General features: G+C 35.9%; 2 protein-coding genes across 3 annotated transcripts; one reads left to right on the forward strand and one right to left on the reverse strand.

Annotated features, from left to right (window-relative positions):
• The first annotated feature begins 4,116 nt into the window (after positions 1 to 4,116).
• LOC145782106 (uncharacterized) lies at positions 4,117 to 15,200 on the forward strand. The gene is made up of 13 exons (XM_082593852.1): positions 4,117 to 4,220; positions 5,092 to 5,255; positions 5,560 to 5,634; positions 6,732 to 6,819; positions 7,182 to 7,303; positions 7,555 to 7,651; positions 8,080 to 8,207; positions 8,455 to 8,589; positions 9,156 to 9,283; positions 9,552 to 9,757; positions 9,868 to 10,233; positions 10,505 to 10,590; positions 11,688 to 15,200. The coding sequence occupies exons 1-13, from the start codon at positions 4,118 to 4,120 to the stop codon at positions 12,000 to 12,002; spliced, it is 2,013 nt and encodes a 670-aa protein (XP_082449978.1). The 5' UTR covers position 4,117; the 3' UTR covers positions 12,003 to 15,200.
• A 1,470-nt stretch (positions 15,201 to 16,670) lies between these two features.
• Positions 16,671 to 25,476, reverse strand: LOC145782245 (transmembrane protein 26-like). Of its 2 annotated transcripts, none has more exons than XM_082594028.1 (6): positions 25,064 to 25,476; positions 22,194 to 22,335; positions 19,953 to 20,150; positions 18,253 to 18,398; positions 17,717 to 17,832; positions 16,671 to 17,570 (listed from the first exon to the last, which is right to left on the reverse strand). In XM_082594028.1, the coding sequence occupies exons 1-6, from the start codon at positions 25,270 to 25,272 to the stop codon at positions 17,125 to 17,127; spliced, it is 1,257 nt and encodes a 418-aa protein (XP_082450154.1). In that variant the 5' UTR covers positions 25,273 to 25,476; the 3' UTR covers positions 16,671 to 17,124. The 2 variants fall into 2 exon arrangements, with proteins under 2 accessions (XP_082450154.1, XP_082450153.1); XM_082594027.1 differs by having other exon boundaries at positions 17,717 to 17,835.
• Positions 25,477 to 27,467: the final 1,991 nt, after the last annotated feature.

Here is a 27,467-nt window from a genome sequence, read left to right on the forward strand (position 1 = left end):
TGTCACTTCGAACTCCACTCCGGTTGGGGATATTGATTTCAAACTCAACTCTCACTCGGAGCGCAAACCATAAATCACAATCCAGTTTTTTTAAATAAGTTAGGCTTACTATATCTTGATTGATTGTGGGAATCTTTACTCTTGTTTGAAAGCTTAATCCTTGTTGTTTCGCATAGCCTTTTTGGTTTAGTTTTGAATCTTTATCCTCGGACTGACAAAGCCTTGATAGGTTAGCCTATTCCTGGTAGTACTTATTTGTTTGTGTACTTATTTGCACCACTTATTTGTGTAAACAAAGTTTTTTTACTTTGGTAGTGTTCAAAAACGATAAAAGATCCTGCAAGAAATTGCTGGTAAACTTCGAGTTGTTTTTTCAAATATTGAGCTGAACATACAACGACTGTGCTTTCTGAAACAAGCGCAAATATCTCATTAAAATAAATTATAATTTTCTTTTTACATTTTGAAAATGTGTCGGCAGAATTCTGCCGCAGAACTTTAAATTTTTAAGTGTGGTGTGAGTAAATAAAGGTTGCGGAGCACTAGCCTACATGCTGAGAGTCGAACCAGCGCTGCTACATCTTGCGATTTCTCAGTTCAGTTCAGTTGTTTTTATTTCTGACCATCATATCAAAACAATACACGTCAACATAGCAAAGGTCGAGAAAAGGGTAGAAGCGACAAAACGCGAACGTTAAAACGTGCTTGAGACCGAAGTAAGTTGATGATTTGAAAGAAATTTGGCACGGTCGCAACACTTTGTTCTTTTTGAACAAAGTCGGACACTCCACTAACTGAGTTATCTAGGCGAAGTTGCATTCCTAATCTTTTCTCATAAAAAAAAATATATATATATGAGCTTCTGAAACTTTTTAGCTTATATTAATCTATATGATCTACGAATATTCATTCAATGATAACAATTTTTGCCGTTTTTTTCCTTTATTCCGTATTTTTTTATTCCTTTGTTTCCGCTATAAATTTGAGTGAAAGCGTAATTTCCAATTTGTGATTGTGATTGTGAGTTGAAGAAAAGATCAGGACAAGTTGGTATGAGGTGTTGTTGCGATTGTGCCATATTTTAAACTGATTGTCCTGCTTTGGTATCATGCACGTTATAACGTCCATGTTTTGTCGCTCCTACCTTTTTCTAGACCTCTGCTATGTTTGTCATGTATTGTTTTTTCGTTGTGATGGTCAAAAATAAAAACAAACTGAACTGAATATGGTACTAGATAGGCATATCAGCTCAGGGGCGCCGGAGCGATTTTTGACTGTGGACAGGACTATAAAAAAGGGCACTTTTGTTGCTGAAAGGCCAATTTCTTTTTATGTTTTAAGATAAGATGTAACGATAATGCTCATCTATCAGCTCACTATCGAGTACGGTAATGATACAAGGGTCCGGTATACAAAGAAGGGCATCATTCTATGTTATAATGATGTAACCTACTGTGTTCCAGAATTTTGTGCTGTGAATATTATTTTAAGGCAAAAATAAAAGATTATAATTAGGCTAAAAGCGAACAGCAGAAGTTGTTATATTGCAAAATGTTCAGTTCAGTTTATTGTTTTGTTGGCGATAAACAAACAAAAAGTACATACTACAAATCGAGTGTCTATCAGCACAACAGGATGGCAATGAAAGACCTGTAAGGTCAGCTGCAGTAGTGTACATGACCTTAAAAGGGCACCATTGCCCCTCTTCCTCGCTTCCGGCGCCCCTGTACCAGCTAAGAGATTTTGGTTATTAGGAGTAAAAATTTTAATTCACAAACATGTAGAGATCTATCAGCAAGTTAAGTTTTCCCGATTTTTGCTTGTTTTTTTAAGTCTTTTTTTAAAGAGAATCTAGAGTAGAGAATACCTACAGTATTAGTCTTGCTTATATCAAGTATTGATGTTTGTAGGCCATACAACTTCAAAAACATGTTAGCTTTATGCTGCTGGTATAATTATTTAAATTAGCTGATTGTCTAAAGTCTTTTTTTGCAGTGACTATGGGTACCATATTTGGTAGCCTACTGTATATATATATACTGTAGTAGTTTGTCCTTGAAAAGTTTGAAATAAAGAATAAAGCAGCACCTAAGTCACTGATTGGAGTTTCCATGATATTTTTTTGAAAAAAGTTAGAAAACCTTTAGTCATCCAATATGGTTTGTGGTGCCAAATACCAATTCAATGTTTGACTTCCAACAAATTCCAGCTTCAACGAGTGACTTTGGTGCTGCCAAACTCTTATCAACAAAATGGAAAATTTTGCAAGTAAAGTTTGATCAGTAACCTTTTTGCTGCTCCATTTTTTATCTCAATTTTTTTTAGGAGAAATTAGTTGTCATCCCTCTGAAGCTACGGTATGGTCCCCTAGTCACTTGAGCGTGAAATTGTTTTTTTCTTTCTCTGACTCTTCAACAACAAAGAAATAACAAACATTGTTAACCTCATAACTCTTCAGTTTTTGTATCAATGTACATAACTTATCCATAGTATCTGTAGACATAATTTTGAATGACCTTGGTTGAAAGCTCAAAAATCCTGCAAAAATCCTTGCAAGCTCAAAAATCTCAGAAATTTTTTGCAATTTTGTTTCAAATTTTAAGAGAAAGTTTTACAGTTACTTTAGAAAAATTTAGTTGTAGTGTCAAGCAAAACTGATTCATGGTTTAGCCTAGTGGGTTTCAAACTTTTTTTCTTGTAACGTTCTCAAAACTTTTATTGGTTTTGTTACTCACCGATAAAGAATATCTTAAAACTCATATATTTGCAATCATTCCATATTCAAACCACAGTAAAGAACACACTAAACAATAAACACTCTAATGTGATGTGTAAGTTTTCTTTGCTTTAATAAGATATATATCTACCGTACTTAACGATATATCATTTTAATCACAGGGATAGAAAAAAAATCAGACAAAAAGGAGAGTGTATTTAGCACTCTTTTAGCCAGAGAAGTCTTAGGAAGCATTATTGTTATAGTTTTATTTTCATTTGAAAAATGCAGCCTACATGGCATTCAATTTTAAGACTTCTTTTTTTTTTTAAGAAAAACCCACAAATTTAAGATTTGCTAGAAAAATTAGTTAGATATGAGCTATATATAAGTTTAATAAAGGCCACAGTGATATGAGGTTTTTTAACTCAAAATTAGCTTAATTTTTTCTGAAAAAATTAATAAACAACTTTGTTGTCGATTTGAGTGGCTTTATAGACTACTTTCATTATATATATATATGCAAGAATACTAATGGAACTTAAACTAGAAACTGATGACATACGTTAATTAAAAGCTAATTAAAGGTTTTAGCTAATCGAAATAATTATTTTTGAAAGCAAACTATTTTATTAGGCTTATTGTTAGTTCAAAATCAAATTAACTTGTTCAACAATTTAGTTTACATTACAATGAACAAAGACTTACTATACCGAAAAGAGTGTTGTCCATATGTTCAAACAAGTGTGTTTCAGCGCATGTTTAGCCTGAAATCAGTGAAAATTCTTCAGAATAATGCTTTTAAAGATTTAAAAAGATGTGTTAAAGATTTATATATATATATATAGCCGCAATTTTTTTCAAAATTACTTATTTCAAAATGACAATGAAATACTTGAAGTTTCATGTTTCATAAAGTCTTACCATTATTGGCTACTCTTGTGCTGTTTGATAATTGCAAACTGTTGAGAGCAACGCATATGTCTGTGGTGGAGACAGTGCCATATACAAACATTATATATATATAATTATTAATTATGATGGAAACAGTTGAATGTAAAAAAAAATTTTAATGAATATTAAAAAAATTTACCGCTTCAATATGTTAAGGCATTTCACCAGCTATTTCATAATTGTCACAATGGCTGCAAAATTTAATTCATTTGAAAGCCCAACCAAACCAAACTTTGCAAAAAATTATATTATGCAATGATTTTGCTAATTGTTTTTACAAATAAATAACTTTTTTCTTTTTCAAAACCAGATCCTATACAACACATATAAAAGCATGATATTTTTGCAGGTTTTTTGTAAACAGCAATGATGGATGATATTGACATAGGCTTAAATCCTGTCAGTGAAAACAAGAACATGACTGAAGATAGTAATGACGTATCACATATGAATGTGGGAGTTGACAAACATATTGTGTCAAACCAGAACAATCAAGATGCTGAAAATCTCACTTGTCAGATATCAAGTAGCAATGTTCTTGATCTGCAAGGTATTGATGATTTGTAGTTGGCTGGTTTCTTACGTTGCAGTACAGTGTGTGTGGCTAATTTTTCCTGTTATGTATTTAATATCATTTGCATTTACTTTCAATGTAATAAAACGTGTTACCACTTAAAGTTGTTATCAAACTATTGCAATGAAAGTTGCAGTAAATAGTTATTTTATAGATTTTTTTGTCTGCCTTTTGAGCAAATGGTTTAATCATGTAGTGATTAATGAATTTAGAGATCATTACTACTACTGTTTTGATTTGGAACTCTGTACTCCGTAGGTGTTTAATTCTTGACTAAGGCTTTTCAGGCTTATACTGTATAACAAGACAAAGTTTTCATATATCAATATCATCATAGCCTGAAAATTCCTGTTTTGCTGCTAGTTTGCAAAGCATTGCTCAAGTCAAGTTTTGTTTTCAATATATCACACAAAGCAAGTTTTTTTTTAGTTATGTTGTGTAACACAAACAATGATGTGCATGAGAGGATTCACATGCAGTAGCTTTGAAAATTTGTTATATGTATATGGTGCTCACGTCCATGTAATTAAGAGCAGTTTTTATTCTAAAAATAAGTTTTTAGAGCTTCTTATGGGGATCACATCGTAATCAACAAGATATCTAGTGTAGTTCTACTGCAGCTTTTAATAGTTGTTAATTTTTAATACAATTATCTTGTCTGGATATATATTTGAATAAGACCTTCTGATGATCCGTTAGGTGAAACAATTTGTAAAGGCTTCAGATAGTAATAACTATATTTGATTTAATTTGCTCTGCTTTGCTTTTTTGCTTAGCATTGAGCACTTTTTTGTAGTATTGATAGTTTTCATTGTTTTACATTTTTTTATGTGTTTATTCATAACAGACAACAAGACATCTGCTGAGGAACCCAGTTGTTCAAGATCGAGTGAAGATCAAGAGTTTGATTATCAAGTGGATGAGAGAGACACTGATGATGAAGAGACTATTGATGAGGAAGAAAAGGAAGACCCTGTTGGAGATGAAAAAGAACTTAACGACCTCGCCAAGGTTTTCATATCGCATATTTACTTCATGTTTTCTTGTAAATACTATACCATTGCTCCAGAGAGCATTTGTTTGATTTATTCTGCTTTTGTGTTTTAACTATTCCAAGCTTTTTGCAGTTGTTGCTACAAATCATGCATAGCAAAGAACTCAATAACTTATTAGAAGTTCTATGAAACTTGATTAAATCGTTTGTAATTTGCTATTTTGAACAACGCAAAATTTTCAAGTACCGTAGGCTAATTTTAAAAGCATTTAAAAAAATTATCTGTTCACTAAGTGGATAATATTCTTGTTAATATTTCAGGAGGGAGAGATGCCTTTAGATGATTTACTTGCACTCTATTACAACAAACCTGACAGCTCTCCTGCGGAAGACAACGTAAATATATATATATAATTGTATTAAATTATAAATATTCTTAATACTACAAAAAGGGCTCAATGCCAAGCAAAAAAGCCAAGAAGAGCAACTTATATACATCAAATATAGGCTAGTTATTACGTTCTAAAACCTCTACAGCCTGTTTCACCCTAAAGGGAAAACAGGTTGTACTAAGATCATCAGAGGGTTATTCTATTGAAATGTGGACCTTCTGATGATCTCCCTTTTAGGGTGAAACAGACTGTAGAGTGTAGAAGTTTTAGAATAGAATAACTATGTTTAATGTAATTGTATTAAATTATCATACAGAAAATATACATTTATGATAAAGATTTTATTTAATAATCGTGTAAAATGCATCGTTGTAGTTTGAATAATTATACAGTCTTTCAAAGGGATGTATATAATTTTCATTGCAAATTATTTGCAATATTTATTGCATGGTAATCTAATTTAAAACATTTTCACCCAACTTTCTGATTAATTATTATATTACCTTTACAGTTTTTCGAATACATTGTACAGGGTGATGCATGGCCACCTAAAAATACGGCCTGATTTGTCATATTTTGCAGAAATTTACAGGTTTTTCTAACTTTGGGCAAACGTTTAAATAAATTTTTCTAAAAATTAGATTTTTACGCTTTCTTTATTCTTTTCCCCAGATGACACAATAGGTTTTAACATCCTCACATGTTGAAAAACAAAGAAAATTTGATTTTGTGGATTTTAGTCAGACTGTTAATTTTCAATAACAGTCTGATTTTGCGTTTTTCAACTTACTTTTTCTCATTTGCTATTGCTTCCCCAAGGCAACAAATAAGTTTTTTGTCATTAGGAAACCGCAAAAAGTAAAAACATCTCAAAAAATGTCAGTCAAGAACTAGCAGTAGCTGTAATCAAAATCTGCAAAATGTGACGAATCGGGCCGCATCTCCAGGTGGCCATGGGTGATGGTATCAGGCTGGTAAATATCATAATAAATGTCCTTTGCATTACGACCTCAAAAGTCAAAATATCGTAGGTTTTGTTATATTTTATCAAAACAACTAATATTAAAGACGTTGCGAATGTCTCTACTTTTCATTTTTCAGAATTCTGATAATGACAATGAAGACAAAGCCAGCAAGAACGAAGAAAACGAAAGCTGTGACAATGACGAAGAAAGCAGACAGCTACGATGTAATAAATCTAGTTTCCAAAAAAATGACCTAAATTTACCATGTAGTCTGAAACACGCAAAGGAACTCATGCTTTGAAGTAAAAGAAACAGCACTTCTACACTATGTTGTCGATGACTATAGAAATCAACAATGTTATTGGTTAAATTTAAAATCAGGAAGTGTTTAATTCTAATCAGCCTTTTAATGAAATGGAAATGTTTTCCTTCGAGTAAACTTACAATATGCGTTTCAGTCACTCAAATGACAATCCTAATAACTCAATCTGTTTTTACACTTCGTGACAAGTAAGTTTAAAATGTGGTTCAATTTTATTGTCTTCTGAAAATCTGAAACGTGATGTAGATGTTTTGTGTCTTGCAGCCACCGCGTCATTGCTAAGTCCATCTCGACCAGATTCAGGTGATGAAGAAAATGATCGAGATTATGTTCCTCCTGCTCCAGAGGACTGGAAGAAAGCCCCTCGTGTTGGAAACGAGTACCAGGTGAAAAAAGATGACTTTTTCAAAGCAAAACCTGTAATTTTTTTGCATAAAACAACATCGCAAGTTTCTAACTTGATTAAAAAACTTTTTTTTATCGTATTCATCGTTCTTCGTTACGTTCGCTTTTCATTTCAATTAAGTTTTAGGTAAAGTATAACACCATTTACTAAATTTGCAAAATAAAAAAGCAACATGCGCAGTTCATGATGCCATGTCTTTCGCGTATAACAATTGTCACCACTTATACTTAGGTCAACGTCATCCCCACACAAGAACAACAAACCCCTGACTACGATGATTCGACAGATCAAATGATTTGGTGCCCATCCAAGATAGATAACGAAAAAGGTAGTTATGTTGCGACTTGCTACTGTGGCATGGCCGATTGGCCGTCCAACCAATGTTGTACATTGGATGATTGATTTCTCGGATAGAAATTTCTTTGTAAGGTTGTTCATAGCGGTTTCCCATACTTTGAACAACTGACGCAGGCCCGGTCACCGAGATTGACAGAGTAAAGTTTCCGTTTGTTGAAGTGTTGTTGCCTGTAGATTATTTAACTTACTAGTTGCTACTGAAAGGAAATATGCTCTTAAGTGCTTCGCTCAACCGCACATGCTGAGAATCGAACCGTCATCGTTTAACCTTGCTGTTCCTTCATTCGCAAAGTCGTATGCTTATCCCCTAAGCGATGGGGACGAAGTTGTTGTTACCTGCTCTGTGGTATAAGGTACTTTTTCTTTCGTGATTTGTGATCTTCCATGTTTTGTTTTCAGTTGAAAATTACTTGCTATCTGTTGGCGGAACACCCTCCACATCCGCAGCTGCCTCTACCAGCGGCAACGTACGAGATAATGAGGACGCGTTGTTTTTACTTACCCAGTGCGATCATGATGTCACCGAGGTAAGTTGGTGGTTTATTTCATCCGGCTTTCGTCTTATTCGTTAATGTTACGCCAACTTGACGTTCTGGTCTTGACGTGACTACGTCCATTGCGTCATTTTTTATTAACTTAAACAAGCTCAAATAGTAAGGAAGTATCTCCTAAAGACTTTCCCATGTTTTTTGTGATGATTTTTCTTCTTAGTGAAAGTATGACGAAAGCTTTTGAAAAGTCGATTTCATATCAAACCAACCGTTCTCTTTCCAGGCCATCCGGCGCTATAAGCGAAAACCTCCGCCACTGGCGAGTGAGCTGGCCGTGTGGACCGCCGAGGAATGTCGTCAGTTCGAGGACGGCCTCTCTATGTACGGGAAGGACTTTCACGTCATTCATCACAACAAAGTGAGTGTCATCCCCACGGCCGTGCGCCGGGTGGTGCAGCTCGCGCATCGGATTTGTAGAATTTCTAGACAAATTCCAAGTCTGATTTATTTGATCAAAAGTCTTTTAGAGAATTTTACTCATAATTAGTAAACGATTTCAAGCTTTGAGGGAAAGACGAATCGCCGAGCGGCAACTACTTGCTTATTGCAGTCTTGCTGCGACAAAAATAGCCCTACCGGTACCTTAATAATATAAGGATTGAGAAAATTTTGTAACATCAAGACATGCAGGCTAGATTGCCTAGCGGCCTGATTCAATCAAAATTAAGATACAATGCATCGAACTGGTTTTGTCTGCCCAAATCATTGAAGTTCGAGGAGAAATTACCGAGTTTCAAAACAAACCTAGTCAACAAATTATTCTTTTTTTACGTTTAGACGTGGAATGAATGTGAAAAGAACCTATTTTGCTGTGTTATTTTTGTTGAGCTTTTTCTCATGCATTCTCACGCAATGGCTAAAACTGGAGCACTTTTACTTTTGGATTCGGCTTTTTTTTAACTTAAACTTTTTAACAAAATTAAGGTCAAGACAAAAAGTGTTGGCGAAATTGTGAAATTTTACTACATTTGGAAGAAATCTCGACGGTACGACAATTTTAGCGCCAAGACCCGCTTGGGAAAGAAAAAAGATCCCTTGCATCCTGGCGTCACGTGAGTGGTTTTCACTTTTCTGTTAGAAACAAATGTAGGTGGAAGAGAAGGAAATTTGAACAATTTTTCATTGCTTCATGATGTTACTTTTATGAACAGAGTGTGTGAAATATAATGAATGCTTGTCAGCGTTTGTCGTGTCAAAAGTTTTAAAAATGTTTTAAAACCAATTCGTAAGCTTCATGCATTGCTTAGTGATAAGGAATTGTTTTGGGACGCTCTATATTTGTCTGTTATTGAAGTGCGCTGCATAAACATCTTCCTCCAGTGATTACATGGATCGTCTTCTGGATGAGACTGATATCTCAATCAACCAGCAAGGTTTCCATGGCAACACGTCCGCTTCCTCCCATCCTCCTCTTTCCCACAGCGCAGCCTTACAGCAACATCTTCTTGATCTTCACTTCGCACGGAAGCAACATCAGGAGCAACATCCGCATGATGCATACGCATCTGGAGCCCACACCTATTCAGGTACGTTGACACTTTTCGTGTAAGATTTTTGACTTAGCGGATTTGGGAAATTCTTCTATCATCCTAGCCTAGCTAAATTAGTTCTGAATTACAATCAATGTTCTTCTCAGAAATAAACGGACTCCTGGACGAAGAATACATTGACGATATGGAAATGTTCGACAACATCGTACCAACGTTGCCTGCGAATCACGTCTTTCCTCCTGTGCCTTTCTCCTCCGTGGATCCCGGGATCCATGTCGGTTACTCTGATCCGGGCCACTTTGCTCCCATATCAACGACCACCATCCATCCTGAAGTATCTGTCCCCATCAGTTTGGGAGCAGCCAACCAGAACAACAACTGTCACGTGGCACCTCTTTCCGCTGACGTCAGCAGCTCACTGAGCGATCCGCAGACCTTCCAATCATTCGAACATGCTGACCTCATCTCTGGGTTTTCTTCTGAAATGACCCGGAACACGACTCTACCACCAGGTTCCTTGCCTCATTTCAGCTCGCTTTTTTATTTCATAACCAAGTCTCTTCAGAATGATTCTACTCGAAACATTTTCTGTTGGAGACAAATTTCTGCCTCCAGTTTTCTGTTCGTAACCAGCAGACTCAAACTTAGCGTGGTCCAATTTGTGTTATGATATGATATGCCATAAATTTTTACGGTATATCCTGTACTTGAAAGTGTAGCTGTAATTGGAAAAGAATGTATTTTTGCCCTGAAACTTGAGCTAATTGTTGTCGTTGCTTTCAGACGTCCTGTCATCCATAGACGAATTAGAAACGGCTTACTGCGGTCCCTCCAGCAGCGATGCTTCCATCTCTTACTCGTCATCACAGGTCAGTACACATACCAGTACTCTTATCAAATATAATAGCAGCCTATTTACGTATCTTCGGAAACGTTTTGTCAGTTTGGTCCAAGATTTATATTCAAATTGTTTATGTTTTTCTTGGTCAAAAAATACATTTCAGTAGCGGTCATGGTTTAAAAGTTCCACAACAATCAACAGAATTTTTTTTACTGTCGGATTGTAACCGAAACTTTCGATTATTCAAGTCGAGCTCATCCGGTTGTGAACAAACTACCTGCCCGTCGTTAAAACAATAGTACTGCACTTGGCCAGTTCACTTGTAATCGGTGCCGCGGTGGTGATGCTCCCGAACACGACAAACCGACATCGGTGCCGCTGACTGGCGTCGGATGTTTTGAAAACTCGTTGCTTTAAATCTTATGCATAATATGAAGATTGGTCAGAAAATGTTTTTATTTTTATCAGACTATAATTCACTGCCACATTAGAGTGGCAGAACGAACTATGGTTGATTAATAAATAGTTTTTGTTTAACCCTGCTAATGGATTAGACATAATGTGCATGTAATCCATAATATAGGAACTGCGGCTTCCATGTAAAAGCACTGACCACGAAGCGACAGTTGTTGTTAACGATTAACGGGTCGCTCGAATATAAACTTTCGTGCAACTTTTCACATTTCATATCATTTAACCAACGCTGTTTGTCTCACCAGCAGCCTTGTTAAGTATTCTTGCTTTAATCGCACTTCTGTAGGATCTAAAGTACAAATTTTTCTTTCCTGTAAAACTCCATCTTGCCCGACGGCGACCCCCTTTTGCAACCAATCTCATTCATGTCTTTATGATTTTTAACAGGTGCTTTTGAATAATAATTACTTTTACTAGACAACGCAGAGCGAATAACTTAACATCAACGGGTTACGCATATTAGATTGTTTTCGGTAAAAAAAAAACGAAATGCTGTGTGGTGTTTTATTTAGAAAAATTATGTTGAGACTTTATTCTGGCAGTTGCGCTAGCTTTGTGCCACCAAAATATGCCTGGCCGTCGTTACTGACAATGTGAAGGTTTTTTTTCCATGCAAAGCGTCGTTTTTTCAGTTATCTTCTTTTTCTCCAGAGCATGCCGCTTGACAACATTTCAGTGGACTCTCCATCAGAACCAAAAGAGTCTCTCAACCTGAAGCGCTTCCACTCCAATCCCGCCTCCGAATCCCACAACGATGACGCGAAGCGAAGAAAAACGGACGCTGCTCAGGTCTTTGACGACAAAACACAAGGGGAAAGTCCCTGCGCGTCACAACCGTCGCGTCCCCACGACGATGACGTCATGAGCAAAGCGATGCCGGATCCATCCATAACCTACCAAGCGACCTCTCAGAGCAACATGTCGCATGAAAATATGTCCGATGTTCCCAGGATCGCCAGTTGCTGACTGGCGTAGAAAACGTGTCGTTGCTCCCTCCACCTCTACTCCAAATCTCATTTGAGACTTGTTATGTCCAGGAGAAGCTGGAGGTTTATAAAGAGAATTTGTGTTTAAACTTTTTTATAGGTAAAAAATCTTGATACATCTGAAATGCCATTTAAGAAATTTGTAACCGCTAGACGATGCTACTGATCATCTTTGCAGTTCTACGCAGCCATTCATTACGAGTTGACCAATTTGTATCTCTCTAAATTGGCAACACGTCATGCTACGTCTTTTAAACGCTAAAATCGATCCAGTCTGTAAATCATCGAAAAGCGTTTGTGACTTCAAGAGCTCAATTTTAAAAACCTGGTAATAGTTCGACTACATTTGATTTGTTTTAAAGAAACACTTTCAGTTTCCTTGCATTGGACAATTTTAAGTAAAGGTGAGTTGTTTTGTAATCGATTTCAATTTCTTTGGAGAACCAAGGTGTTCAGTCGCTCTTCTCTCTGCGACACTGCTTTTATGTCATTCTTTGAAAGCACAACATGACCAATAGCATACAACGCAGGTTTTGATGTTCTGGTAAAACAAATTTAAAAACTCCAAGTTTAAAACGTGTAACCAAATTTCTGCTTCAACTTGATCAAAGACGTTGAGTTCTTTTCTTTAAAGAAAAAGAAATAGTTTGATTTTAAGTATCTTTTTTGCTTCTGGTGTCAACGAATATAATATGGTTATATTCTCACAACAGCAAAATCTCGACTTTGTCTGCTTGCCGTTTTTGTCACGCTTCGATGCGTTGACGGTCACGTGCGAAAAAAACAGTATTTTCATTGGTTCGTTTTTGTTTGACAATCGAGATGTCATGATAGGTTGTTTTATGTGTGTCTCGCTTTCACTGCCTCCGTTTTTAGTTTGATTTTTTATGAACTGTTCAAAAGTATTTGCATGAACCGACAGCGCAACCTTCAACCGAAAAAGTTTGAAGAGAATTCTCTTCCCATTGTGAGAAGCTGTATATATACGAGAACTACCACTCACACAGCAAATTAACCGTTTTTTACATTGATTAAACGTTTGCGGACGTTGAATTAATGTAAAAAACGGTTGATTTGCTGTCTGGTTAAATGTGAGTCTGCCTTTTCACAAACGCAGAAACGCATTCTCTAAGTCTAGATAATAATCTTTCTTACTGCGACAATTTTAAAATCTACCTTTAAGTGTCCTGTTTGCCAGGGCATAGAGCTGAATATCGTGATGCATTGTGGTTTATAAAACACTTGATCAACTGCTTGTGCTCAACACACATTTTGGGCTAGAAGTTAAAATACATGGGCGGAAACTTTATTTAGTATTTGAATTAGTATCGTTCATAGATCCAATGTGTGTTTGGCCTTACCCAGTGCAGTGAACTATCCCTTAGTTAAGCGCGGATTTAGCAAGAAAACTCTATAATTGGCGTATGTTGTATACGTAATGTGATTCGTAGATATGGTTACGATCACTGGTAGTATAATGTAATTCGAATTTTTTCGTTTTTCTTTGGGTTTTTGCCTCGGCGTTATTTACGCATTAAATCAACAAAAAAGGCAACACCCGTTTTGCAAATTTTGAACCTATTCTTAGCACAAGACCACGTCTTCGTACCTTAGTGTAACACCAGTAGACAATGTAAGAAGGTAAAAAAAACTATTTCTAATTCATTTTGGTGTTGTACATACTAACATATAGTCTTAGGCTCATTGTGTACTGTTGGGCGATTTATTTTTCTATCTTTGCAATATGTTTTATAACTGACAATAATCGTTTTATAGCGTCACAACAACGTCTTGTGATGATGTATCAACTTAACCGGGTGGAAATAGAAGCAAAAATTCAGTTAAGCAAACGTCTCAGGGGTGTGCAGTTGAATGTCTTGCTCGTTGTAGAGTTTAAATTAACCCCTTTTTTCCTTAACAAAAGTGACTGATTTGACTCAGGAAAGGAAAATAAAGGCGTGACGTATGTGTGTCACGTGGTCTGACGTTGTACGTCATCCACCACTACTATAGGCACATTTTTCATCAGCATGAGGTAAATGTTTACATCTCTTATGTAATAATTCACGAAAAATCACCCTCAAAGCAATTCGATTCTTTATCAATACGATACCAAACTTTAGCTCATGCTTTTTATTATTTCTACTTGTTTTTTTGTGACGTTTCGTACAATCTACTCTTTTGATAGTTTTGCTTTCTCATACGGCGAAAGACGTCGCCAGACGTTGAAAATATGTAAAAATGGCAACTTTTTCTTACTGGAAAAGTGCTGAGTGACGTCAGTTGCGTTATTTTTGCGACACGCAAAACTTGTTAGTGAATTGTTTTATTCAATTATTGTACACGTACCCAGACACCAAAATCCATCATTTTTACATTGATTTAACGTCTGCAGACGTTAAATCAATGTAAAAACGATAGATTTTGCTCTCTGGGTAGTCACAGAAATTTTTACGGTTGATGTTGAAAGTATTCTTGTGTGTATTTCCTTGAGATTCTCTTTTTTGTGCAAGTTTTTACTAACCGTTGCTTCACCTTTCAACTCTTGCCCTCTTAGCCAGATGGTGATCAGTTCATTTTTTGCATGATTCGACATCTGCAGACGTTTAATCAATGCAAAATTAACTGATTGCGGGCCAAGTCTTTACGCCAAGCCGTGCCGACATTTCAGATCATTATGGAAATAACGCTTTTAAACTAAAATTCAACAATTTTGATTTCAATCGTCTCAATTGTATTAATTCAACAAGATCTACCTTTTGACGATTTTTTTTTTCAAATTTGCCGAAGCGTTCATGCCAACGATTCATCAGCAAGAACAGGGTAAAGTTATTCAATTTCTTTTCTTCCTGGTCGCTGGCTTTGTCTCATTATGTGGAGCCCAGCAGAAAAATCCATCTTTTTGTTTGCAGACATTGAATTTACGTAAATAATGACGGGTTTTCTTAGCTGGTAGTGTGGGTCTTCCTGCTCAGCCAGCGACCAAAATAAAGAGTCAATTTTCAAGACTCCTATCTGTCGGCGCCTGCTTACATTGGCTGACGTTGTTATGACTTGGTGTATTGAGTTTAGGCTTAATGTTTAACTTTTACGCTGTTTTAACGTCAGTTCACGGCGTTTTATTGAAATATTTCAGCAAAAATGTGACATTGAATTTTATAGAAATACATTTTCTGAAAAGTGATTTTTGATGAATTTTTATTGACCATCAGTGTGCTGAGACACTGCACAGATCCTAAGCACTCATGTCCACCAGAAGTCAATAAGTAGAAATTGTCGTCAAGGTATTCTTCGATTTCTGTTCTTGTCGGTAGCTAAAAGTTAACTTGTTTTAACCCGGAGAATTTACTAGGATTATAACCAAGCAGCAACACTATTCTGAGAGGGTTCGTTTTGGTTGCTGATGCACCAGGCAGATAAAAACTCGCTGCTTTTTCCAACCATGCAGCGCAGCAGGATAACTAACTTCAAAAAGCGTTTATTTTGCAACTCTTGAGATCAAAATTCTTAAGAATTAGGGTTAAGCTGTTAGTATCACGAAACTTTGCGTTGCTAAAACCTTTCCATACGTGAGAAATCCGTAAAAAAACTTCAGAAAAAAGCGTGTTTTACCTTTCATGAAGTTATTAGGTCCCTAAGTAGCAAAAACCTCCCTTTTTGCATCGTTTCAACGTCTTCAAATAGCACAAACATAAAAACATTTCAGGTTTCGTTACAACACATTGTCGATAGACCGTGGTACATTTGTCATCGCTTTATGGTTTTTTGGTTCTGCGTTTCGTCTGTATGGTTGAGCCTTTTGAAGAGATTTTACCGACAAGTGAACTTTACGTCAAACTAGCATACTGGATGCCTGAATTTATTATGCCAAATACATGAGGTCAAACAACGAAAACATTCACTGTTGCCACCTGATGGCAAAGAATGTTACTTTGGGCAGCCGAAATTGTTGCTATTATGTCTACAAAAATTCAATAAGTTAGATAGCCTTTATTTAAATCCTTTTTTTTTACTTTGTTTTTAGTGTATTTTTATTATCATCATGTATGATCGTCATGAAAGGTATAGTTTTACGCCAAGCGATCAATTGTCTGTCTTGCGCATTGCTGATGTGCGCATGCGCAGTTTTATCACCTCTATAGTTTCCGTTTGGCATCAGTGGATCTATTGAAGGTTCTATGCACCAACAGTGGATCATCCACGGATTAAGAAAATCGACCGATCATAATTCACGAACTGTTTTTTTTCCTTTTGCAACAACCGTAATCTGCTGATTTAAATCGTCGATTACCTATGAACTTCGCACAGACTGATTCTCGATTAACTAATCAGCTGCTTGAAAAATCCAACTGTTGGTGCATTCAACCCTGAGAACAACAGCGACGGTCAATGAGTTTGCTTTCTTGCAAAATGATCATTGTTCAGTTGTCGACACCTTGTTTGTTTAACAGTTGTCTTCATAAGCAAAGATTCCAGCTAAAAAGATGTCAAAATGACAACTTTTACCAGCAAGGATGACAAAGCTCGCTTTCAAATGAATTGACTACTTCTCGTGGTTGTGTGGTTTGTATCGGTTCGTTGCCAGAGACTCTGTCTTCACAAGTCAATAAAATATAATCATGTTGATCACATTTCATTCAAAGCAAGCTGTAAATGAAGCAAGTGCTACACACGCAAAATCAACAACAAATACAAGAATTAAAAAGTTACAACATAGCATTTTGATTTAATTCAAAATAAAGCAATCATATTTATGATGACCGACACAAAGCTTATACTGTAGATTTAAGCACTGACACAGAAAACATCATATCGCTATCTTCTTAAAGATTTGTGAAACATGTAGTCATTGACTGATCCAACAATTTTGTTTAAGTTTTTATACTTCAAGCTGGTTATAACTGCATTTATTTATATCATTTTCGTTTTACAGTTTTCAGACGTGTCTGGAGCACTAAAGGTAAATAAAAAAGAAGCAAGCAAGATAGGCTATCTTACAGCAAGGCGTGGAAGGGCATGGCGAATGTTCAGCATCTCTCGGGCATTATGAATCCTGTAGCTTAACCAGCAGCAAGTTCGTTGCAAACTACTGATGACTACTTTCAAGAAACACCGTTGGAGTTTTCAGTAGAATGTGGATGCTTGGCTTCAGTATCATTTTCTTCCCAAGAACGACGCGCTTGCTGTAAGCCTGGCGGATCTAATTGTTGTGAGCTTTTTTTAGTAGCAGGAGCTACTTTGCTCTTCTTTGGACGTATTACTTTATCTTCTTCATGGTCAAGTGCAACTTGATTGCTTTGGGCTGTACGCTTGTCAGGTTTGTCATCCCTTTTCTGCACCTCTCTGTCTTCTACTACAGAAGAAAATGATGCCTGGGCAGTTCGTTGTTCTTCAAAGGAATTGTCACTCTCACTAAACTGATTTTCTTCATCTTCTTTGTCGGTTTCCACTTCAAGATAAATCACCGCCAGTCGATATATTTGAAGAAGGATAACCAAGATATTTTTGCAAGTGAAAAAAACCATCATTTGGCTGAGTACATTCAAACCTATAAAAAAAATAAGGAATAACATTGCTGTCATAATAAGAGTTTTTACAAGGCAAAAACAAATAGACTATTAGAATATCTAACTTTATAGGTTAAAGGCTCACAGTAATTTTCATAACCTACACTACAGTATCAACACTTCTTACCCACAAGTAGATATAATCTATAACAAAGAAAAGGTCCATCTTGCATCAAAATGGATGACATAATTCCTATGACATCAACACTTTTTGAATCAAGCCCACACTGGGTTGACCAGCAGCTTCTAGAGGGAAATAGAAAGTTTAAGTTTTTGGATGTGGATACCTATTGCCTACCAACAACTTTAATTTGCGACAAAATGCAGTTCCATGTGTTAGACGAAAACCAATAAACAGCTAAAGACTATCCAGTCATCGAGTCAGTAGCTCCCTTTTGGCATGCGATGGAGTGTTTACCAAGACACAGGTTTTTGATAGAAATTAAAGGAACAACCTGTGAATAACTAACAGGTATTACTGACTTTATCTTGGAAATAGAATACTTCTCCATACGTAAAGGCTACCTTTTTATAGTAGGCCTAACACATCTCGTAAATTTTCGAATTTTCAATAAACAAAAACTCCTTTTTTTCAAGAAGTGAAAAACATGCTCTATGAAATGTAGCTTTTAAATTCCTTTGTGTTTCATAAATAATGCTTACTTTTTCGATTCTCCGTTATCACTGTCGTCAAGTCCATCGTAGCGAGGCTTTTTTGATTTGGTGGAGCTAATTGTGAGGGTGTATTGAAGGAGAGCCAATGACCATAAACCCAAAGTGGGATATGTCAGATAAAGTGAAAGAGCAATCTGAAAGATGTTGCGTATTTTTTAAGCTACACAAACAAGTTCAAAACAAACGTGCACTCACCGACCTCAGCAGTTGGCAGATGTTTGAATGCAAAGAAATTTATTCTCACAGGAGTCAGTTCAATCATATAAGTTTATAGCTAAATATCGAAATCGATATTTAGCTATATATGATTGAACTGACTCGTGTGAGAATAAATTCTTTGCATTACAAGACATGTAACCGAGTCGTTCATATCAAGCATTGTTGTGGATTTGACACCTGTCAGAAGATACTTCATTTTCTTGATTGTTTTAATATGATTTTTATATTATATAATAATGTGTCATGCCACATACGTTATTGTTAGCCTACATTTCTTATCCAATTTTCCACTCTCATTTGCTAAACCCTGTAGACTTCAAGATGTGTGTATGCTGTATGCGAAAAATTGCGAAACAGTTTAACTCAATTTTTACCCAATTTTATTGAACAAGATTGAAATTACGGATCTTTACATTCAACGGGCAAATGTGTTTTGTTTGCTGCATTTCCTGGTTTCAGCAGTATTGTCAAAACTGCATAGCCGAGTGGTGAGAGCCCTAGTTCGACATTCGAAAGGGCGCTGGTTCGACACCGCCCATGTGTCTTTGGCATGACACAAGACACAGAAAGTGAACAAAAAAAATTGGCTTCCATGCCTTTGCATCCACTTAATCCAAATCTTTAAATGCCGGGCGTAAGCGTAGATACAACAACAAAGAGCAGTATTAACTTCATAAGCCTTTGATGTTTGCTAGTAAGACATTGGCGCTACAAGACATGCTGTTTGTACTGTTTATAGGCTACAATAGAAGTATTACTGGATTAGGGATAAGTTTGTTATTTTAAAACTTTTTTCGATTCCTTTCCGTGTTTTGACACGAGCCTCCCCACCATAATATACGTCATGACTGAAATGTACTTACATAACCCAAATGCAATGACCCATAAAACGGTGCCCGAAAACAAGAGACTTTTCGTCACGAAATGTATCGACTAACCTATAAAATGTCAACTACTGATAAAATATCGAGTTTCATTTGCAAAAGAAGTTTGATGGTATACGTGCTTCACTGTTTATTATCGATCTTAGCTGAAAACAGCCACTGTTTTCTTAACTTCATGGAGGTTCATTTATAACTAGACAACCATTTACAAACAAAGTTAAAGTGTTGTCAAGCACTTGGATATGCTCTGTCATACAAATCAACTTAACGTTGCTGTTTCCGTTTATGGTCTTTGAAAAATCCCACACTCAAATGAATTTGATAAACTTCATTGAACTTTATCCGACAATAGTTGACATTATCATCGATGTGGGTGGAGATGGTATTTCGCTTTTAGATTAGTTTAAAGCCCGGATGGATTAGGTTTTTAGAATGTCTCTTAGAATCTTTGATTCACAAAGCATTGGAGTTTTACTTTAAAAGCACATAATTCTTAAACACGTTTTTGGGGCGCATTGCTAACGTGAAGTCCATTTTGTTTTCTTCTTGTTCAGTTTCATTATTGCATAACCTACTTTTACTTACTTGATCTTCTTTGAAAACTTCAAACAACTCCATAATGTCTGCTGCCATTCCAATGTAAACTAAAAGCAACTGCGAAAGTTCATTTCTTGATATGTTTCCTTTCGGCATGAACCATCGGCCAAGAATCAATATGAAAAGCAACGCCTGTTCCATCGCCAATGCCCATCCAGCAAGGTCTAATCGGATTCCAAGATCAATCTAAAACCTTGGCTCATCAATAAGTTGTTTGTAAATCATATCATGCAATTTCATATAGTCATAATTTGGTATTGGTATTACTATTTCAAATCAACGAAACCAGCAAATCTATGCTACTACGTTTACATGAGTTTATAGAAGAGCAAACACTTTAATTGCCTATTATTTATGAAATTGAAGTTAAGTTTCACATAGTTTTTTATGACTAATGTTATTGCTCTGTTGACGTTGTAAGCCTATATAAAACATTTTCTTGCAAACATTGAATCTGAAAAGTATCTTTAATTTTTTAAATGAAAAAAGTTAGATGCCTTGTAATGTAGAAGTGAATATCTTTTGTATTAGCCTACAACCCGGGCGTTGGCAAAATTGTTTCATACAGATTTCACTACCAGTAAAATTGCCTTCAAAGATGATTTCAAACCGCGCTGCTTAGGTCATTGCAATGTCCTATTGAAATCAAAAGTTGGCTAGAGATACAGTAGATCATAGGAGTTGTTTTCCGCTACCGTATTAATGTTGCTTTCATTAACCTATTGTTTTATGTTTCACAAGTCATAGAGTCTATAGGCTACAGCGTAGCCTTATTTTTGATGTGTTTTAGCAATAAACCTGTATTGTACTTTAATTGTTTAAATTTGCTATAACACACTGATTTTTGTGGCCGGCTAGCTGCCAAGCTTTTTCCTCTTTTTTCGTTCACGTCGCTATCGTGCGAGAGATGATTGTTTTATTTACGTTTAGGCTACGTTTAGTTTTATGAGTTGTTAGTGATTCTCTTTTCGAACTTGTTAACAACAAAACGTAGCCTACAATTTTATAGTGTGAAATAACTTTGTTGGTGCGTGCCGTATATGGTATAAGTTTGCTTGGAATTAAAGTAGCCTAGGTTTTATCATTTTTTGGGTCTGGTGTAATAATACGTATTATGCGGGGCCTACAAACTAAGCCATTTTAAACTTTACTTGCTATAGTCACTTTGTTGTAAGTCCGTGTAGTAGGTTTACTTTCTGAAAAAATGCCAAATTGTCTTAAGACAGTTTCAAAATTAAATTAATCTTACAGTAGTAATAATCCAAGCAATTATAATAAATTTTTTATAGCCCATCCGCCATAACTAACTTATTTGGATGACACTGTTTTGGGGGCCCTATACAAATGCATGGCTTGCTCAACTACAAGACCGCTTCTGCTAGAATAGCCTACGTTTTCGACTGCTGGATCATATTTCTTTCATCAAAAAAGGGCCGTAAATCAAAAATGAAAAGTAGCCTAGTTGTCTGCTACCAGTGATGTACGCGCATACAAAAAATATTGACGCCGTCAGCGTAAACCATTCGCCGTATTGAAAAACCATTCGCCGTATGCGTCAACGTAATTTGTAAAAAAGTTGGCGGCGTCAGCGTCAGCGCATACACTAGCGTAAACTAATTTTGTTTGCTAGGTGCCAAACATTTACACGGTATAAACCACTTGAAATAAACCAGTTTTATTTTGAATTTCCACGAAGAAACACAAGCATCTGAAAGTGTTCATCTGACATTTTGCTGCGTTTTGGTTTCAATATGTCTTTGCCCATTGAAAACATTCTTTCAACTGCAGCGCTGGAAGATATTGGCGTGTTGTGGCGATAAAAAGACTTTAAAAAGTATGCGTTGACGCTATGCGCTAAAAAACGCGAAAACTTTACGGCGTAACCTCAAGCGACAACTATCCAAAAAAATGTGGCCGTAAGCGTTATCGTAAGAATTTGCGGCGTATACGTGCATCTCTGTCTGCTACTAATGACTTAAACACCTCTAACAATATGCAAAGGTAAAAGCCTAAATAGGCTAAACGATGCTTATAAAAGTAGTTATACCCTACAATAATATTAAACCATCCAACAGCAGTAAGAACGTTATAGCTGTTGTTTTACTCATGGTGTAAGAGTGGCCCACTAACGCTGGAATGCTTTTGCTTTAGTTAACCCTTTACAAACTAAATTATATATAAGAGAAGTCAAATTATTAGTATCTGTATGATTAGTAGCTATACTCTTACAGATGCATCAGAAGCTTCTGTATCCGTCGAATTGATGTTATTTATTGCAACGCTCTGTACTCTGGTGGTGCTTAATTGAATCTCGAGAAGCCATATTGGAGGCACAGCTGTGGCCAAGTAAAAAAATATAGCCGGAGAAAACCTGAAATAAAAAATAAGGTCCGAGTTGCAATATGAATTTTGAGGACAAATATCACCCATGACAATCAACCCTCAACTGCAGCAATTTTATAGGATAGGCTACACTGTATTTTCTATTAGAAAGGCTTTTGTACAGGAAACTCTACATAGTTAAATCACTGTTTAAGTTCAAAGCAGGGTCTTTAACTTTTTTTGTCAAAGAGCCATGTCCTATCTATGGACTACACCACACATATTGGAAAATCTAGATCTTGACAAATAGCCTACAAATCTAGAATACAAAATGTAAGCCTAACTTTTATTCTCTTTGCTTTCGTGCGCAGCCCTGCACTAAAATTGCAAATGGAATAATTATTTCGGAAAACTCGTTCTTTGAATTCAAAGATTTAAGCTGTTTTGTTACTTTGATTTTTGGATCAATGTTTTTGATAAAATTTCGGAAATCTTTGAGCAAAAAAGTAGCTACCTCACGATTTGAAAAAAACGTTGAAAAAACATTGATTATATTTGAAAATAACGTTGGTTTGAATCCAATTGTACGGCTCAATGGAAGCGCGATCAAATTCGTAGACAGTGTCAATTATTTGGGTGTTTTTCTTGACACGGCAATGTGTGACGACAAGGATATAAATTGACAAGTGCGATCAATCTACTGTTCTGCCAACAAATTAAAATCAAAATTTTACAAGTGCTCCAGTGTTATTAAAAATGTTCTATTCCGTTCATATTGTACTCCAATGTATGCATGTCATCTGTGGGAAAATTATCATCAACGTGACATTAATCGCCTGCGTGTTGTCTTCAATAACGCATTTAGAATTATACACAATTTGCCTAAACATTATAACGCACGTGAACATCAAGTCTTGTGCAACATTATAACATTTGATGCATTACTTCGGAAATCTGTTTTTTCTTTTGTTGGAAGATGCGAATTATCGTTTAACTCTATTGTTGCCTAAACATTATAACGCACGTGAACATCAAGTCTTGTGCAACATTATAACATTTGATGCATTACTTCGGAAATCTGTTTTTTCTTTTGTTGGAAGATGCGAATTATCGTTTAACTCTATTGTTGCTTCCCTGATGAAGTCCGACTGCCATTGTAAATCAAATTACCGTCTTCATTACAATAATACTATGTAGGCTATGCTGTTACTTAGTCTTGATGGCTGCCATGGCTCAAAGATATCAATACCGGGTATTCATCGTTTGATAATGTTAAATTTTACTGGTTGGTTGTCTGATCAAAATGAGCTCGCAATTTCATTTTGAATGCTTTTGCGTTGCTGCTGTTTGTATGCCTCTTATTTTTATACTTTCTTTGTGTTGTTTCTTTTTGTGATTCGAATATAGGCATTCTTGTCTGATACAAATAAATAAAATTTAAACCTAAATAAACACTAATTTTGTATCACTTGTTGAAACCGATCGTCTCTTCAAATTTTACAGTAGACTGGGTAAATATTTCACCAGTGAAAACAAAAATTGTGTTAAAATGGTGACATCTTTGATGCATTGTTATGCTTGGTCCAACATTGAAATACCGTGTAGTGCGTGTTAAATCAATTTTCTCTAATAGTGTAAGCGGGCCTGCACAACTCAAAATGGTCCCGTAGTAGGGTTACAAATAGAAAAATTATACTTCTCGGGCCGTATACTAACGTTGTTGTAACGTTTCTATGAAGTGATTATTAAACTACAGATATCCTTGAGATAGAAAAACATGAAGCCAATGGTCTTAAAATTAACCGCCGAAGAGGCATGCCAAGCCATCTCATTTTTTATTTCAAAAAGTTAACTCGTAGCCTACTTAGTTAAAATCGCGTTAATAAGCCAAAATTGGTATTACGGTATTGTGAAAATATATTTAAATCATCTCGCCGGTCGCATGAAAAAAGTTACCGGGCCGAATGTGGTCGCGGGCCGTCGGCATTGTTGGGCTACACGTTTATACTTCTCTTTGATTTTGTTTTTGAGACGTTTGCAAATTATAGAGTGATGGTAGGCCTAGTAGACTACTGATTTCGGAGTTTTTAGTTGGTGATGTCGAAGTCCTAATCCTAATTCTATCGTTGTTGCACATCATTTTGGCAAGTCAAAATAAATTCAGCTGTATTGACCCCTGTCCTGACGAAACTTTTTCAGAAACAACCTCTTAGGCTATAATTTTTGGAAATTGTTGCACTTGAATTGATCAAATATAAAAATATGTCAGTAGTGACAGTAAGCTTATTCTGTATTTTGTTTTTACAAAACTTGGGGTTTTGGTCGGTAGCCTAATGATCTTGCGGTAGACGTCTTGCCTGTAGAGAAATGCACGAACATACAATAACATCCAACAAAAATATTTTGACTTGGCTTAAGCTGCCTACTTTTACTACCAGATCTTTAAGTCTACGTTTCAACAGACTTGGCTAAAAATGAACAGACGATAGATGACAAAGTAATTGAGTTGAATCATTCAAGCACACAACAAAACAGGCAATCAAAAAGCTTCGAACGATTTTGACGCAACTCGTGTTTTCGTCAGAAAAAACAGCAACTAGGCCTACATCTGCATAAAACAAAAGATAGCTTTTACGCCGAAACTGTTTAGAGTTTTTCTACTGTTAAGTTTTTCATTTACCTAATCGTAATACAAAATTACTGCTATTTCAAAGTTTCACCAAATTATTTTATTATTTACGCAAAAGGAATCGTTTTACCAACTGCAAAGCTCTTACCATGACCACTCTTTGCCTGATCTTTTCAAAAGAGTGACAGTTGTTTCGACCACCAGCCCAATAAGAGGAATCAGTAAGAGCCAATAGATGGAGTTTTTGTAGGCTTCAACCACTCTGCTGACTATGAGGAAACAATGTGTCGCAAAAACTAGCCTCACTAACAAAGCTTTGAATGGTGCCAAACGAATTTTTTTGAAAATTTTCAACATTCCTCGGTTGCAGTGTTAGCAAATCTTCTGGCCTTGTATTCTTCAGTTGGGATTTCAGGTTTTAAAGGTCGTCGCGTCTTAATAATTCGAAACTTTTAAATTTTTTATTTTTTGATCTGCCCACGAAAATTTGCTTTATAAATTATAAGATCTGATGTTTATGCTTGATGTCAATAGCTGCCTACCGTTGCTTGTTAAAAATCACTGAAACCAAACAGGGTCTAAATGGAGCTTGCTGTAACCTAAAAACTCTTCTCCTCAGCCTATACAATATACTAGCTTTTTTTCTTTTTACGGCAATGCGCAATAAACATGCTTATTTAATATTGCATCGCCACCTAATGGCCGAATGCAAGACGCCTAAAAAAGTTGATTTTGACAACTTACCCTTTAATAATTATGCTTATAGTTTCGCAGTCTATATAGATACGAGAAGTAGCACTGACAAGAGGTTTAGGAGGTGCTTTTGGACACGGCCCGAGATAATTTTAGAAGCCCGCAAACATGAAGAAACCATAGCGTATTGTTTAGAAAAAGTGAGTTTTTTTTTACAAAATGTTTTGGTTTGGGGCCCAGGATCTCTTGTTACCAGGCCCCAAATATCTTCTCAACGGCCCTAGCAAATGTTGTGTGACGCAAATCAGACATACATTGGTATGTCAACCAAACATTTGTTGACAAGGGCAGGGGAGCACTTAAACATAAACTTAACAACCAAAAGTGCAATTGAAAAGCACATCGCCTCTTGTGAAACGTGCACTGACAATGTCTCGATCGAACAATTTAAAATCATCTCTCAAGGCAGATCTGAATTTCAGACTAAGATCATGGAAGCCTTAAGAATCAAACGTAATAATCCGTCGCTCAACCGCCAGTTATTCGCCTGTGGCGCATCGTTCCTCTTGTGTGTGTTCTAATTGTTTGTCAAATGCCTGTAGTTTACATCTCATGTGATCTGTTTTCCACCGTATAATTTACTTGTAATCATTCATGTGTCACTCGTTCAGTTGTGCTTTTCAGTCTGTAGTGTCGTTAGTATACAGTTATAGTGCAAACTAAAATTTACCTTACAATTTTCATTTTATGTATATTGCAGATATGTAATTCCTGATGAGGACACACGTACGTGTCGAAAACGTTAGAGTTTATTTTTAATTATGTTATATTTGTGTAATGTGTATGTAATACATCATGTTAAACCCACTGAAGTTATTTTGTTTTATTCCTCTATATACTCTTTCTTTGACAAAAACACTGATTCAAACAAAACTGGTCATGTGACCTTGATTACGTTATAAGTCGTAGGCGGATGTGAATGAGCTAAAGTTTGTATTTGATTGTTATTTATAGAACACATTATTTTTTATTTTTATGATGGACTGCAAGAAGTCGCAGGCGTTTAAGTGACATATTAGCAACGTTATCAAAGTTTGAAATGTACCCTAAACCCCCATATAAGCCTATAAAAATAATGCTGAAAACCGACAATCAACACAACCCTAATAGCTTAAATAATTAAAAAAATTTCATGCAATTTTTGCAATCTCTAGTTTTTGAAGAGTTCACTGTTTTGTACCACAGACAGGCAAGGCACAACAACAAAACAGGGTTGAGCATTATAAGATAAGTTCTATTTTATATAATAATAATTATTTATATATAATTTTAACAATCGACTTTTTTCTTGAAAGTGGAAATCTAATATTTAAAAATAAAAGCATAGTGGTGATTTTGATTAAGAAACCATCAACCACCGACGCAAGAAAACATCAACCACCGACGCAAGAAACCATCAACCACCGACGCAAGCTCCTCCGCTACCATTGTTTTTCAAGATTTTTCTTCAAGTCAGGATATTTTTTACTTGTGACAATTAAAGCACAAACTACACGTGCCTTAACATTATTGATTATTATTCTATTCACCTTCATCGTAAGTGCAGCTACGTTGCAAATGTTTTGCTGAACTGCAGAAGAAACTAAAGGTCTTGGGCTGTATCTAAGGGGGGTGATCACCCCCTACTCATTGGAGTGGTTGCAATGACTAAAACGAGTTGAAATTTGTTGCTGAAATGACTATGACCATTTTAGCTCTCTGTCCAAAAATTACCCCCCTCCCCGAATTCTAAAAGTGGATAGAGCCCTTGCTAAAGCCGCTGCTTTTCCGCATATTTTCATTATAGTCTATAAAGTGTT

The sequence above is a fragment of the Aplidium turbinatum genome, chromosome 13 (genome assembly GCF_918807975.1).
Source record: "Aplidium turbinatum chromosome 13, kaAplTurb1.1, whole genome shotgun sequence".
Lineage (NCBI taxonomy): Eukaryota > Metazoa > Chordata > Ascidiacea > Aplousobranchia > Polyclinidae > Aplidium > Aplidium turbinatum.

Bases quoted from the DNA above. Each gene is read 5' to 3' on its own strand.
- LOC145782106 (XM_082593852.1), top strand. From the start codon at position 4,118: ATGAATGTGGGAGTTGACAAACATATTGTGTCAAACCAGAACAATCAA. The intron at 5,256-5,559 runs GTTTTCATATCG...TTAATATTTCAG, and splicing joins AACTTAACGACCTCGCCAAG to GAGGGAGAGATGCCTTTAGA. The intron at 7,652-8,079 runs GTAGTTATGTTG...TTTTGTTTTCAG, and splicing joins CAAGATAGATAACGAAAAAG to TTGAAAATTACTTGCTATCT.
- LOC145782245 (XM_082594027.1), bottom strand. From the start codon at position 25,272: ATGTTGAAAATTTTCAAAAAAATTCGTTTGGCACCATTCAAAGCTTTG. The intron at 22,336-25,063 runs GTAAGAGCTTTG...TTTTTATTTCAG, and splicing joins TCAGGCAAAGAGTGGTCATG to GTTTTCTCCGGCTATATTTT. The intron at 17,571-17,716 runs GTAAGAAGTGTT...TTTTTTTTATAG, and splicing joins TAGATTATATCTACTTGTGG to GTTTGAATGTACTCAGCCAA.